Below are 15,254 nucleotides of genomic sequence, written 5' to 3'. Positions count from 1 at the left end.
TGGGTGACGTCAAGGACACGTACAGAGGGTGGATGTACAGAGCAATGGAGTCTTATCTCCTCACCTCAGAGTAAAGTCTATGGAGGAACAATCCATAGGTAATAATGTCACCTATAGTAGCCTCCATTACATATAGCAAGCCAAGTCTCCTCTGACCACCAGGAGCTATAGAAAGTATATAGCACTGATCACCAGAAGCTATAGATGGTATATACCACTGACCACCAGGAGGTATAGATGGTATATACCGCTGACCACCAGGAGCTATAGACTGTATATATCACTGACCACCAGGAGGTATATATTGTATATGCCACTGACCACCAGGAGGTATAGATTGTATATACCACTCATCACCAGGAGGTATAGATTGTATATACCATTGACCACCAGAAGGTATAGATGGTATATACCACTGACCACCAGGAGCTATAGATTGTATATATCACTGACAACCAGGAGGTATAGATTGTATATATCACTGACCACCAGGAGGTATATATTGTATATGCCACTGACCACCAGGAGGTATAGATTGTATGTACCACTGACCACTAGGAGGTATATATTGTATCTACCACTAATCACCAGGAGCTATATATTGTATATACCACTGACCACTAGGAGATATTGATTGTATATACCACTGACCACCAGGAACTATAGATTGTATATACCACTGGCCACCAGGGGCTATACATTGTATATACAACTGACCACCAGGAGCTAAAGATTGTATATACCACTGACCACCATGACCTATAGATTGTTTATACAACGGATCACCAGGACCTATAGATGGTATATACCACGGATCACCAGGACCTATAGATGGTATATACCACTGATCACCAGGACCTATAGAATGTTTATACCACTGATCACCAGGACCTATAAATTGTTCATACCACTGATCACCAGGACCTATAGATTGTATATACCACTGACCACCAGGGGCTATAGATTGTATATACCACTAACTGCCAGGAGGTAAATATTGTATATCCCACTAACCACCAGGGGCTATATATTGTATATACCACTGACCACCAGGATCTATAGATGGTATAAATCTATGCAGGAATCTGATAATCTGCCACCTACCATGTCCCGCTGATGCTGGATTAGAGGAATGTTTCCCTATACATATAGTCTCAAGTATCATTCACAAAAGTTACTTTTTTTCTTTAAGAAATCTTTGTTTTCATAAAGATCTTGTAAGAATATTTTACGGGATACATTAACTCCAATAGAAATCCATAAACATCTCCCGGGGAGCGAGCCGCGCATTTTACACTGGGACCATAATCCTTAATGGGTTTAGTACTTAAGAGAGCTGCGCGGCGCACACCCCGTATCCGCGTCTTCTGCCGACACAACAGCCCTCAGCAAATCTCATAATAAAGCAATGATGCATATTAATAAGGAGGGGGGTGGATTCCCGCCAGTCCTCGCAGCGCTTACTAATGGGAAGGAATTTATGACTTTGGCGCATTATCTTACAGTAAAGTCCTGGGATTAGAACATGTGACCTGTCCCTGGTCGTCTCCTTCTGCCTCCTTCTCGCATTGATAGGTGTCCATCCTCAATGTATTTTTAGCTTTATATTCATAAACCAGCGAGACCAGTATGAACAGGTCCTATAGGTCGCATTTAAAGGGGTACGCCGCCAAAATTCTATTTTCTTTCCAATCAACTGGTGTCAGAAAGTTATACAGATTTGTAATTTACTTCTATCTAAAAATCTCCAGTCTTCCAGTACTTATCAGCTGCTGTATGTCCTGCAGTAAGTGGTGTATTCTTTCCAGTCTGACACAGTCCTCTCTGTACTGTCAGGAACTGTCCAGAGCAGTAGCAAATCTCCATAGAAAACCTATCCTGCTCTGGACAGTTCCTAACATGGAAGGAGACAGCGCCGTACCTTGTGCAGTGGCCATGCTGGGTTACTGCACCTCAGCTCCCATTGAAGTGAATGCAAACCGTTACGCAACACAACCACTACTCAACGTACTCAGTCCTCACTGCAGTCCTGACATTATATTCCCTAAATGGGAAAAAGACAAAGGAAAATGATGAGGATAAATGAAGACGTCCATTCCTCTTATATTACAGAGTGTCTAACATTGTATTCATGGACAGGAAGCTGTGACCAACAATATGACATAGTAATCAGGTGAATGCTATAAAATAGCGATCCCGAGGAGATAGGATTAATAATCTTATATAAGAGTAATAATCTTTTAGTGGCAGCTCAGTAAACAGGACAATATATCGCAGCAGCAAATGAGGACAGCGCCACCCGGAGAGGCCAGAAACACTGGGCACCATTAGATTAACTCAGTAAACATTAATAACGGGAGTGATAGAATAGTGACAGGTGCTGAGAAGGCAGAAAACTTTGACCCCACTCCTGGAGGGTTATATACAGGACTCGCTCCTCCGCTCCTCGCATTTGGGCCGGCTGAAGATTCTGCTCTCACCGGTAAGTGCCGCCTTTGGTTTGGGGGCTGGACATTGAACACAAAATGATTTTATTTATTTATATATTTTTTTATTTTTTATTTTATATATCTTCATATATGTTTTATTATTATTATTATTATTATTATTTTATATAAATTTGTCTTCCACTGCTTAATCTGGGGGTGAAAATTATTTATAAAATATTGAATTGTTTCTGTCAATTTTTTGGTGTCGCCCAAGGTGAGCATCACCAGCTGCTTATCGCCACCATATACTACAAGACCAGGAACCTTCACCCCTTTAGCTGTTGCAAAACTACAATTCCCATTATGCCTGGACAGCCGAAGCTTTGGCTGTCCAAGCATGATGGGAATTGGTTCGCGATCCCTGATGTAACCAATGTAGTGGTTTCGGTAGTTTCCCTACCCTTGGTTGGGTCCTTCCCGGCAGGATATCTGGCTGGTCCTGTGTTTTGAAACCATTAAATGAGGCTCCTTTTTTTGCATATTCATGATGGCTACTAAGGCTTAGTTGGCATCCTCCATGTCTACAATTGATGTTCTCCAACCTGTGGCTCATAATGTCATAATGACAACCATCATGGCCTGGCAACTTTCGGCTTTTAGGTCATGATGGGGCTTGTAGTTTTGCTGGAGGGCGGCAGGTTGGGGATCGTGATAGTTGAGACATAACAATTGGCTCTGATGGGTTCTTACACCAACTCGTGTGGGCTCGATCCTCCAGAGGACTCTTAGCATCCACTTAAGGTTTCCATTGATTATAATGGCCATTGTAACTATAGGAACAGGGAGCTTTATTCCTTGTAAGAAGTCTTGCTTTTTCGGTATGTAAGAAGGGATTTTTTAGGAAAATTTTGCCGATTTTTCACCCTAGAGTGGTCTTCATGGGAGCATTACCTCATATTATCCAGTGGTTCATGAGCCTCATCTCATCTTACAATACTGATGCCCTCTCTCTCTCATTCTCTCTCTCATTTTCTTATGCTCAGGGGTCTCTGCCTTTCTGTCTCGAGTTGGCTTTGGGCCTACTACTATCTCAGGCTCCTCTGTAGATACATGTGGTCGGAGCCGCACTCACTTCATACTCTTCTACCTCTTCCTTTTCTTCACTTGGTGGCTGGCACTTGTTCCCATGTTCCACCATCTTGTATATATGATTGCTGGACTGTCTAGTGGCACCTGGTGACCCTCAGCAGCCATTTCTTACCCAGGGTGGCCACACCACCAGCATGGGAGGAGAACACCTGGGGTGACCAGAAGCTTGCTGTCACTCCCTCCACCATTGTGTGAACTCTGCCACCATCTTGGGGTATCTCCTTTCCTCTGGTCTGTGATAGGTTGAAATGGCTTCTTCTGCAACAATCAGTGTATCAGGAGAAGGCTGTGTCCCGCCATTGGCCGTAGTGGCACCTGTACTGTCCTGTAATGTCTGTTTGTTTTGATGGCCCTGCCAAGTGTTTGTGAAGCCAGAGCTTAGCCTGGTCCCTGAGCACTCTCATCTTGGTCTGAAGAAAAATGACCCCCATTTATATGGGGGGGGGGGGCACATGAGGATATCACAGAACAGATGTTATTTGTAAACACATTGCATGGCTGTACAGTTACTGTGGGTCTCTGATGTGCCCCCCTATGCCACAGCCTCCTCCCCCCATAATGTGGGTCTCTGATATGCCTCCCTATGCCACAGCCTGCTCTACCATACTGTAGGTCTCTGATGTGCCCCCCATGCCACAACCTGTTCCCCCATAATGTGGGTCTCTGAAGTTCCCCCTATGCCACAGCCTGCTCTACCATACTGTAGGTCTCTGATATGCCCCCCTATGCCACAGCCTGCTCCACTCATACTAAGGGTCTCAGATGTGCCCCCCTATGCCACAGCCTGCTCCACCATACTGTGGGTTTCTGATGTGCCCCCCTATGCCACAGCCTGCTCTACCATACTGTGGGTCTCTGAAGTGCCCCCTATGCCACAGCCTGCTCCACCATACTGTGGGTCTCAGATGTGCCCCCCTATGCCACAGTCTGCTCCACTCATACACCATTAACAGGGGAGCACCAGTCACTTTGAGGGAGCCACTCTGGTGGCTGTTTATGCCAAAAACTTTCAAGGACCAAAACCTCCCATGCAAATTGTAATGATCCCCGGGCCAAACACAGCATTTATAGTTCCCCTCCAAGTTCCCACAATTGTGGGTACTGTCCCTTTAAGGACAACACATAACATGAACATATTCATTTCTTAAAGCCGAACATATTATAGATGATAAGATATCCTATGGTGTATGGTGGAGATGCCGTAATGGTCTGAGATAGGAATACCCATTTAACAAGTGGTTCCCTCATGAGAACGATGTGGCTCCCACCCTCAGGCTATGTTCACACAACATTGCCGATTGCAACAACGGCCGTGATTAATACAAAAATATATGTTACGTTGCGCTCTATGGAATCCCTAGCGGCGCAACGAGAAACTGACATTTCAGTGAATAGCGGCCGCAGAAAACCCTGTCAGTTCACACAATGGAGCGTGCGGCTCTGGCCACACACTCTATTGTGTGCAGTGGGGAGTTCTGATGCAGGTGCGCACGGATGCGCCCGCATCAGAACTCAGCGGCGCTAGAGATCATTCGGCCGGTACTGCAGTACCGTCCGGGATGATATTTTCTGAGACCGGCCGTTCCGTGACCAGGACAGGTCACAAAACGGACGGTCTCTTACCAAATCTGAACATAGCCTTAGGCTGTAAGTAACCGTATTGCCATTCACTGACAGCAGGCAGAGATATTGAAAATGGCAAAGAATTACAGAACAAACTATTATATGACTATATAAGACCAGCTCTCCTCTTCTGAAATACTCTTGTGCTGCGGGGGCTTCTTCCACTTTTGTTCTCCGTCCTCACATCATATACACCCCAGTCCTAACAATCATCATCGTCATTATGAACAGGTCTCTCCTGAAATACTCTGTGCTGCTGGGGCTTTTTCCACTATCGTTCCCCCCCCCCCCCTCACATCATATACAGCCCAGTCCCAATAGTCATTATCATTGTCGTAATGAACAGGTCAGGTCTCTCCTGAAATGCTGCAGTTCTTTCTGTTCTCAGCCCGCCCCCTCCCCCTTGATCGGGTCCTTACACCGTGGAGCTTGTTTGCTATATATAAGTCTTATATTCACAGAAAATACAAGAACAGCCATAAATAATTACAACCTTCCAAGAATTTACTCTCCCCCCCCCCCCCCCCCCTCCGCACTTTGTACAAGCGAAATACCTCATGTACAGAAACAAGGTACAGTACAAGATACAGGTTATCGCATCGTGAAAGGACATTTGCATAAAGGCAATTACTAAGAAAGCTGTCAGATAACAATGTGAGGAAGCTTCAAGGAACCTCACACTTAAAGGGGTTCTATAACCGATTGCCAAGTGCCAACTCCTTCACTGTCAGCTATGAAAGATGGTAATATCACCACACATGGTAGAAAACACTATAAGTGGAAAATCCCTTTAAGGAAGTGTCATCTAAAAAATGTAAAAAAAAAAATTCCATTGAACTCCATCAAGCCCTGCCGGTTCTCCCACCCAGGTAATGGGTGAGTATCACATATATTGATAATAGTTGAATCCCTTTAAGGATAGAAATGAACCTAGTTCATACCATGGAAGAGGGGGGTGAGGTCTATGCCATACAGGCCAAACAGTAGTTCAACAACCCAAAGATATATATATACTGTATGACCCACAATGTCTAATGAGAGGTTTTCCTTTCATCTGCAGGGGAACATCAGACCTGACAAGAGTCTGAAACCGAAGCTCCCAAGATGCCATTCACCAGCAACAACCCACAAGTGCCTCTGTCCGACTTGAAAATGACCATGAGTGACCTTCCCGTGAAGGTCCCACTAGATGATCTCCCCATTGGTAAGACATTGAGGTTGTTTGTACGTCTACTATGGAGCCATATGGGGGTGCAGCCTACAGTGAGAAGAGCAAACCGTGAAGCATCAGGGCACAGGTCTCGGGTTTGGGTTCTAAGAATAGTGCCAATAAGCCACTTTGGTTTTGCCATGGTATTTAGATGCCCAGCTTCAGGGCAGCAGGATGAAACCTTGTCTAGCTAAGGTTGTACTTGCATCCAGTATTGGGTTGAGTTGGCAGAATTAAGACACCATTGGGATTTCTGCTCTGGAGCTCCAGTTCTGCCATGATACTTCTATAAAATATCCAAACAACATATATAAGTTCCAGTATATCACCATGCCGTCCTCAGACACCCCCAGCCCTGTCTCTTACTGTCTCGTCGTCTCTGGTAGCTGCCAGGAATTAGCAGATGTTAAAATATCACAATTATCATAATTGAAGTCAATTACAGATGTGATAGCATCAGACGGAGTGAATTATAGAGGCCGATCAATAATGAATGACTGCCATTATAGATAACAGTCCCATACATCTGCGGTAACATTATCCCCAAGCCGTCACTCACTTCCATGATAGATCTTCACCGGGGTCAGCGCAGGGTTTGGTTTCAATTAAGGTTTTAAAGGTTGATTGAGAATTTCAGTCGTCCTTCTACATAAAAATCTGATTAATAGTGAGAAACCTGACTAGTACTAGAGGCGGGAATGGAACAAGATTGAGGTAGGGCCCCAGTTATAGAGTCTTCTGTCTTCAAGGTGCTGAACAAGTGGACTTGGAAGCAATCAGATAGCACTTTTCTCTTTTTGCCTCAGCAATAAGATTCTTCTGAAATACAAGCCCTGTGGTGTGATCAGAGAGGTAGAACTGGGTTGTTGCTCTATGCCAATGTGGTAACCACCAAGCCCCCCTAAGACATGGTAGATGACAATGTCCAGGGTGAGTTCTGAGTGTATCCTTCTTATTTATCTGCTGTAGACACCACCTACACGTTATCCTTGGATTTGGCTCTACCAGAAGACGTACAGGATGAAATTGATCCTTGGGCTCTACCAGAACTCCAAGATTCGGGACCTTCCTGGAAAGGTGGGTTATTTTTGTGGCTCCTTTTTATTGGTTTTCCCAGTATCTTCCCCTATCATCATGGCTAACATTGTATATGATCATTCTTTAGAGTTGAACAACAAGCAAAGAGTAAAGCGGGTCGTGATTGGGATTGTAAAGGGTTGTCTTCTCATTGGGTTCCTCTACTTGTTCATCTGCTCCTTGGACGTTCTAAGCTCAGCATTCCAGCTTGTTGGAAGTAAGTTGCCCATGATCTCTCATGAGATTTGTCCCCACCTTCAGAATGTACCAAGGATCTCAATATGTCTTCTTTCTTAGGTAAACTGACAGGAGACATCTTCAGTGATAATGATGTTCTTGCCAATCCAATCGCCGGCCTGGTCATCGGTGTATTGGTGACGGTCCTGGTGCAGAGCTCGAGTACCTCATCCTCCATCATCGTCAGCATGGTTTCTTCTGGAAGTAAGTGAGGTTGGATGGTGAAGACTTTGGAAAGGTTGAGTTGGAGAACTCCCTATTCACTATGGTGCCCTACTCTTCCCTAGTTCTGAATGTTAAGGCTTCTATCCCCATCATCATGGGTGTCAACGTTGGAACATCAGTGACCAGCACCTTGGTGTCTTTGGCTCAATCTGGAGACCGCAATGAGTTTAGAAGGTAAAGTCCTTGAGTTTTCATAATGGAGACATGAAATATCTTGGGGAAGATCATGGTTACGTTACCCCTACTTTTGTGATCTATGATGTCCCGAGACGTGTTCCCCTTTCCCAGGTCTACATTTTAATAGATACAAATTGGTTGGTTCTAGGGCGTTCGGAGGTTCTGCCGTACATGGCATGTTCAACTGGTTGACCGTCATTGTTCTGCTCCCTATTGAGCTTGGCACGGGATACCTCTACTATGTCTCTGATGCCATTATCAAGAGCTTTAACATCCATGCGGGAGGAGAGGCTCCTGACATCCTTAAAGTTATCACTCGGCCTTTTACTGATCTCATCATCAAGGTAAGATGTTAGCCCTCCCATGTGCAATCTAGGAATGATGGGGCTGGAGCGATGGCACTACCACCCCGATGACTACACGTCAAGCTGTCACCATATCTCATGTGTTCTTATTCATATCTTGTAGCTGGACAGCACAGTTATTGCTGAGAACGCCATTGGAAATCCAGAATACGCGAACACAAGTCTGATCAAGAGATGGTGCGTCACCAACAAGACCTATGTAAGTGGGCATCATGTAGCAGTCCACCAGGCAGCCGCCATTGTTCCCTTTATTCAAAAAAATTGTGTTTAGCTGCTAAAAAAGCAACAATAGGTTAGAGTGCAACTGGGGGCGCTGTTTCATTAGTGACTTTATGAAATAAGTGGTAGAAAGTGGTACTGCAAGTCATAAAGGAGCTGCTTCCCATAAGGTTTCTCCAATCAACAGCAGCTCAATGTTAATTAAAACTTTTAAATTAGAATATAATTTTATATATATATATATATATATATATATATATATATATATATATATTGTTTTAACTTCTATATACAATGTTGGACTATTGCAGGTAACAGAACACATCCCAGCTACAAACCTGACTAACTGCAGCGCCGTCGCCTGTTTTACCAACGAGAGTGGAACGTTCGTAGAAAATAATTACACCATTACGGAGAATCTGGAGAGATGTAAGCAAAGGACCGATTAGGTTCCCTTATAGGGTTAATTTAAAGGGATAATCCAATAGAGTGCAATAGGGTTGATGTTCCTGGAGGTGTCTGTAGGAAGCAGATAGGGGACTGATATTGATGGTCAGGAGGTTTATACAAAAGGGGGGAACGTATAGATGGCATTCTAGTCAGATTTATCACCCTAAATAATAGGGTTTGAGTCTAGGTTTTAGTGTTGTTGGCAATAGCGGATAATGACACGTCTCGCGCTCCTCTCTATTAGGCGTCCATATCTTTGCCAATTTCAACCTCTCGGATATAGCGGTGGGCTTCATCCTCCTCATCGCCTCTCTGGTGGTTCTCTGCACGTGTCTTATCCTCATCGTCAAACTTCTCAATTCCGTCCTGAAGGGCCAGATCGCTCACATGATCAAGAAGATCATCAACGCAGGTAAGCAACATGACGGCACGGGAGCAAACACTGCACACACCATTCATATTATACGTTATTGATTACATCAGAAGCTTTAGGAGCGATACAACAAAGATCCCCAAAAAGTGATAAACTTCTGATATATTTATTTTATTATCGATGCCGCCATTACCGTCTAAGGCCATTACCACTGCATAGCAACAGTGACATCTACTGGTCATAGACAGGAATTACATATGATAAAGACAGTCCATACAACACTGGAAGATGCCCAGGTTATACCGGTATATTCTATTGTAACATTTGTCATTGTACCCCCACAGACTTTCCATTCCCATTCAGTTGGCTCTCCGGATATTTGGCGATCATTGTTGGCGCTGTGATGACATTCGTGGTCCAAAGTAGTTCTGTCTTCACCGCTGCTATTGTGCCTTTAATGGGTAAGTAACATATAACATACAAAGGGCTAAGTCATACAGTGTTGTATAACTGAACCCAGCACCTATTATCACTCCACTTTACAATAACCGTCTTACTTTACAGGTGTTGGTGTCATAAGCCTGAACAGGGCGTACCCCTTATTCCTGGGATCTAATATTGGAACCACCACCACGGCGGTGTTAGCCGCCTTGGCTAGCCCTGCAGAGTCTCTGAGTGAATCAGTACAGGTATGATGACTTGTAATACCCTGACTGCCCTGAAGTTGTGGGGGTGCTACACTCTACAGAAGGTCAAATGTGTTAGAATAATCTCTTGTCAGACAAGATTCTGCTATACTTATATAAATAGAAAAGGAAAGGCTCCAGTCCCCCCCAGACACCAATGCCACAAGGAAGATCCAGAAACACCAAGGCTCACTGAGACTCTGGGTGGTGTACCATAGAGAAAGCCATTATAGGACCCCTAGAGAAAAGGGGTAACAGAGGGAGAAACCAAAACACCAGGCTCCAGGAGGGAGCCAATTTGATCTTCACCCTTCCATCCAGTTACATACTTTTTATGAATCTTTAGGATACTGGGAAAGGAATAAATTCAGTTCTTTGTTTTGACCCATTCTAGTAACTGTCCAAAGTCTGATACTAGAGCGCCCATCTCCGCAGACTCCAGGGTGGACTTTATCACTTTGTCAGGGGGTAGATACATTAATCCCTCACTTGTCCCCATCTGACCCCTCATAATTATGGGACGGCTTCCAAAACCTTCCTGGGTGACTCAATGAACGACTCACAACTCATACTACAAGTCCCGCAACCCTACTGGGTGGTCTGAAGTTTTATGGGCCAATAATACATCTAAATTGTCTTCTTCTTGGTTCCAGGTGGCATTCATCCACTTGTTCTTTAACCTCTCCGGCCTCTTGCTCTGGTACGTTGTTCCGTATTTCCGTCTTCCAATCCATGTGGCCAAGAAGTTTGGAGATATCACCGCCAAATACCGCTGGTTTGCCGTCCTGTACCTGCTGGTCACCTTCATAATCCTGCCCTTGGCCATATTCGGCCTGTCCATGGCCGGATGGATCGTCCTAGCCGCTGTGGGTGGTCCCCTCCTCCTTCTCTTCATTGTCGTCATCATCATTAATATCCTTCAGAAGAGGTGCCCCAAGATACTTCCATCTTTCTTAAAGACCTGGGACTTTCTTCCAATCTGGCTGCACTCCTTGGCCCCTTGGGACAGGCTCATCTACAAGACGTGCGGCTGCTGCTGTAAGAAATGCTCCAATCACACAGACGATGAAGACGAAAAACCAAAAGACCTCTTACCTGTGGACGTCAAATCCCCCGAGACTCACTGCTACGACAATCCAGACTTTGTACAATCCCAAGATCTATGAGGGTGGTCCAAGACCCCCTTCCCCCCACTCCCCAATGGACTAACCAGAACCTCTCTGGACTCCCAAATTATTTATATCAAAGAGAAATATTTTTTGTATTTTGTTAGGATTCACGCTTTTTGTTCAAAAATGGGAGCTTGACTCCAAAGGATCGTGCGGTGGGTCCATGTTGGCATCTGGATCGCAGGAAGTTGAGCGGGCCCGGGTCATAACAGTCCGCTCATCATATAATTTAAAAAGTAAGGTTAATATGTCAATCTTTGCTGAGCTGAAGTGATCACTACAACCCCCAACTATAGCGGATGGTAAGAACCCAAAGTGTGTTGGGTATGTGTAGACATAGAAATTAACCAAGTATGCAAAAAAAAAAATATATATATATATATATATCCATTGTTATATCATATAGTGTCCTCAGACCTCTAATCTGCAATACCCAACACATCATCACAATACAGCAAAGGTGGATGGTAAACCTATAATGTAAGAAAAATAAAACATAAAAAACCATACTGGTATTTTACTTATTTTATTAAAAATCAAAAAGTGACATATCACATGAAAAATATGTATATTATCATCTAAGGATTCTATCTACAACTATAAATGGTCACTACCGCCCCAAATGTCATTCTATAATCACCATACAATTGCTTCCTACATGCTACATAACTACATTCCTACATAACTACTATAATACTGCCCCCTATATACAGGAGTATAACTACTATAATACTGCTCCTATATACAGGAATATAACTACTATAATACTGCTCATATATAAAAGAATATAACTACTATAATACTGCTCCTATATACAGGAATATAACTACTATAATACTGCCTCCTATATACAGGAATATAACTACTATAATACTGCCCCCTATATACAGGAATATAACTACTATAATACTGCTCCTATATACAGGAATATAACTACTATAATACTGCTCCTATATACAGGAATATAACTACTATAATACTGCTCCTATATACAGGAATATAACTACTATAATACTTCTCCCATATACAGGAATATAACAACCATATTATTTCCCCCTATATACAGGAATATAACTACTATAATACTACTCCTATATACAGGAATATAACTACTATATTATTGCCCCTACATACATGAATATAACTACTATAATACTGCTCCTATATACAAGAATATAACTACTATAATACTGCCTCCTATATACAAGAATATAACTACTATAATACTGCCCCTATATACAGGAATATAACTACTATAATACTACTCCTATATACAGGAATATAACTACTATATTATTGCCCCTATATACAGGAATATAACTACTATAATACTACTCCTATATACAGGAATATAACTACTATATTATTGCCCCTACATACAGGAATATAACAACCATATTATTTCCCCCTATATACAGGAATATAACTACTATAATACTACTCCTATATACAGGAATATAACTACTATATTATTGCCCCTACATACATGAATATAACTACTATAATACTGCTCCTATATACAGGAATATAACTACTATAATACTGCCTCCTATATACAAGAATATAACTACTATAATACTGCCCCTATATACAGGAATATAACTACTATAATACTACTCCTATATACAGGAATATAACTACTATATTATTGCCCCTATATACAGGAATATAACTACTATAATACTACTCCTATATACAGGAATATAACTACTATATTATTGCCCCTACATACAGGAATATAACTACTATAATACTGCCCCTATATACAGGAATATAACTACTATAATACTGCTCCTATATACAGGAATATACCTACTATAATACTGCCCCTATATATAGGAATATAACTACTATAATACTGCTCCTATATACAGGGATATAACTATTATAATACTGCCTCCTACCTGTGAGGACGTGTGTTGGTAGCTCTCCTGCATTGCTCTCATGCCTGGAGAAAGCCCAGGGCGGGGCCACCCTGGGTGGGGAAGCTCCCCAAGCGAGGCCCAGGCTCCAAGGCCTACACTGGGAGACAACTCCCATCATTCTAAAGTGGATGAAAATCCACAAGTTTCCAGTATGAAAAGCAGTAATGGGAATGTAAGCCGCACAAGTACAAAGAAAGAAGACATGATGGAAGTCAGTAAGACTAAAGAGACAACAACAGCAGCAGGAAGCCCTAAGCCAAGCCAGCAAGGTGAGCGCATGGTGAGACAAGCAGCAGGTGCACAGCCCCCCACTCCTGCACCCAGACAGAAGAGGACATCTCTGGAGAGACAGACCCTGCAGGAGAACATCAGGCAGCAGGTGATGGTCTCCAGGATGGTGGGTCACGGCAAGACAAGATCTGCAACAAAGCTGGAACCAGGTGACTGCAAACAGCCTGAGAGACCACAGAGGCCAACACCTGAGGAGAAGGAGCCTGAGAGACCAGCAGAGAAGGAGCCAGAGAGAGCACCTGAGCTGCAGATGGCGGAGGAGATCCCAGGTCTGGTAAGGAGGATGGGGGAGCTAAAACACCATAAACAAATGCTGCAAGTACAAATAGACTGTATATACAATCTAAAAACTGTCCACCCTGAGAGTAATACCCTGTATGATGCTAAGCTGCACTCCCTGAGCGTTGAGCTGGCTGATGTGGTGAGGGAGATGGACTGTGTCCTGGAGAGGATGGGGCCTCTGGCTGAGACTTACCACAACCAGGAACGCTTTGCTGCCCAAGCTCAGACTGTATCATCCCAGTCCAGACCCTCAGACGCTGCGTCTATGTCGCAGCGAGGGCTCCGTGTCATCCTGCAGGCCCCAAGCTTTGTGTTCCAGGAAGGGAAACATCAGCAGAGACAACAGCAGCAACAAACTATCTCTCAGACTGCACATGCACTACAAGTCCCAGCCAACACTACACAGCAGCAGGACAGTGGAGAGTGTGGAGAGTCATCTGTGTGTGAGACTGTGGACAGTAATAATGATCCTGCTGTGTCTGACCCTCAGACAGCAGCACATGGACTACAAGTCCCAGGAGAAGCATCATCGGCACCACAAGTCCCAGCCAACACTGCACAGCAGCAGGACAGTGGACAGTCATCTAGGTGTCATACTGTGGACAGTAGTGGTGGTCATGGTGTACCTGAGGGGTCAGGGGTTGGAGAAGATACGCAGTCTGTGTGGGAGATGGAACCATCTGAAGAATGCCATGGTTGATGGGGTGGTGGAGATAGGAAATAATGTTGCATGTGATTTTCCCCCATTACCCCCACATGTTGAGGCTGCCCCCTCTAGTACAGATCCTCACCCTAAACCCCCTGAGAGTGCCCCCCGTCAGGAACCCCCCAGAAACGCCTGGAGTCGGGGTGCTCCATCATTCACCCCCAGTGCCCATTATACCGGCCAGGCGTTTAAGAGGAGGAACGTGGTGAGGTTCAAACATAAGGGCAACAAGGAAGACCTCCCTGCCAGGAGACTAGTGATCCGGGAGCTCCTGTGCCACCAGATGGGGTTCTCGCCAGCCGACATCCTGGCCGTTATAAACCTTCCAGACAGACAGGGCTATGACGTTAGCTTTAAGCTCATGTCCAGTCTGGATCGGTTTTGGGCGCAGTTTCCCAGGTTTAGGGACACAGACAGCTGGAATAAGTTCATTCTCATTCCCATTTCTAAGCCCGATACGGCCACGGTAAATATCATCTTCTGGAATGAGTCTGTTCCCCCCCAGGATATAGTGGTATGGCTCAGGCGATACTGTGACCTCATGTCTGACCTCACCAAAGCCCGTGATGATGATGGTATCTGGACTGGAGGGTGGCGGGCACTGGTGAAACTACGGCAGCATAATAACATCACGCTGCATCTCCCCAATTCCTTCTTTATT

The 15,254-nt window shown here is 44.1% G+C and overlaps 1 protein-coding gene across 1 annotated transcript; it reads left to right on the top strand.

Moving 5' to 3' along the window:
- The first annotated feature begins 2,457 nt into the window (after positions 1 to 2,457).
- Positions 2,458 to 11,879, top strand: SLC34A3 (solute carrier family 34 member 3). Its single transcript, XM_069985845.1, has 13 exons — positions 2,458 to 2,482; positions 6,262 to 6,405; positions 7,381 to 7,488; positions 7,577 to 7,705; positions 7,786 to 7,929; positions 8,013 to 8,124; positions 8,276 to 8,471; positions 8,596 to 8,691; positions 9,023 to 9,140; positions 9,406 to 9,573; positions 9,879 to 9,995; positions 10,099 to 10,223; positions 10,874 to 11,879. Exons 2-13 carry the CDS (start codon positions 6,306 to 6,308, stop codon positions 11,384 to 11,386), a joined length of 1,926 nt encoding a protein of 641 aa, XP_069841946.1. The 5' UTR covers positions 2,458 to 2,482; positions 6,262 to 6,305; the 3' UTR covers positions 11,387 to 11,879.
- Positions 11,880 to 15,254: the final 3,375 nt, after the last annotated feature.

This window comes from Dendropsophus ebraccatus, chromosome 10, assembly GCF_027789765.1.
Source record: "Dendropsophus ebraccatus isolate aDenEbr1 chromosome 10, aDenEbr1.pat, whole genome shotgun sequence".
In the NCBI taxonomy this organism is placed as follows: Eukaryota; Metazoa; Chordata; class Amphibia; order Anura; family Hylidae; genus Dendropsophus; species Dendropsophus ebraccatus.
Note: the sequence above shows the minus strand (reverse complement) of the source record. Positions and strands in the feature narration are given on the sequence as shown.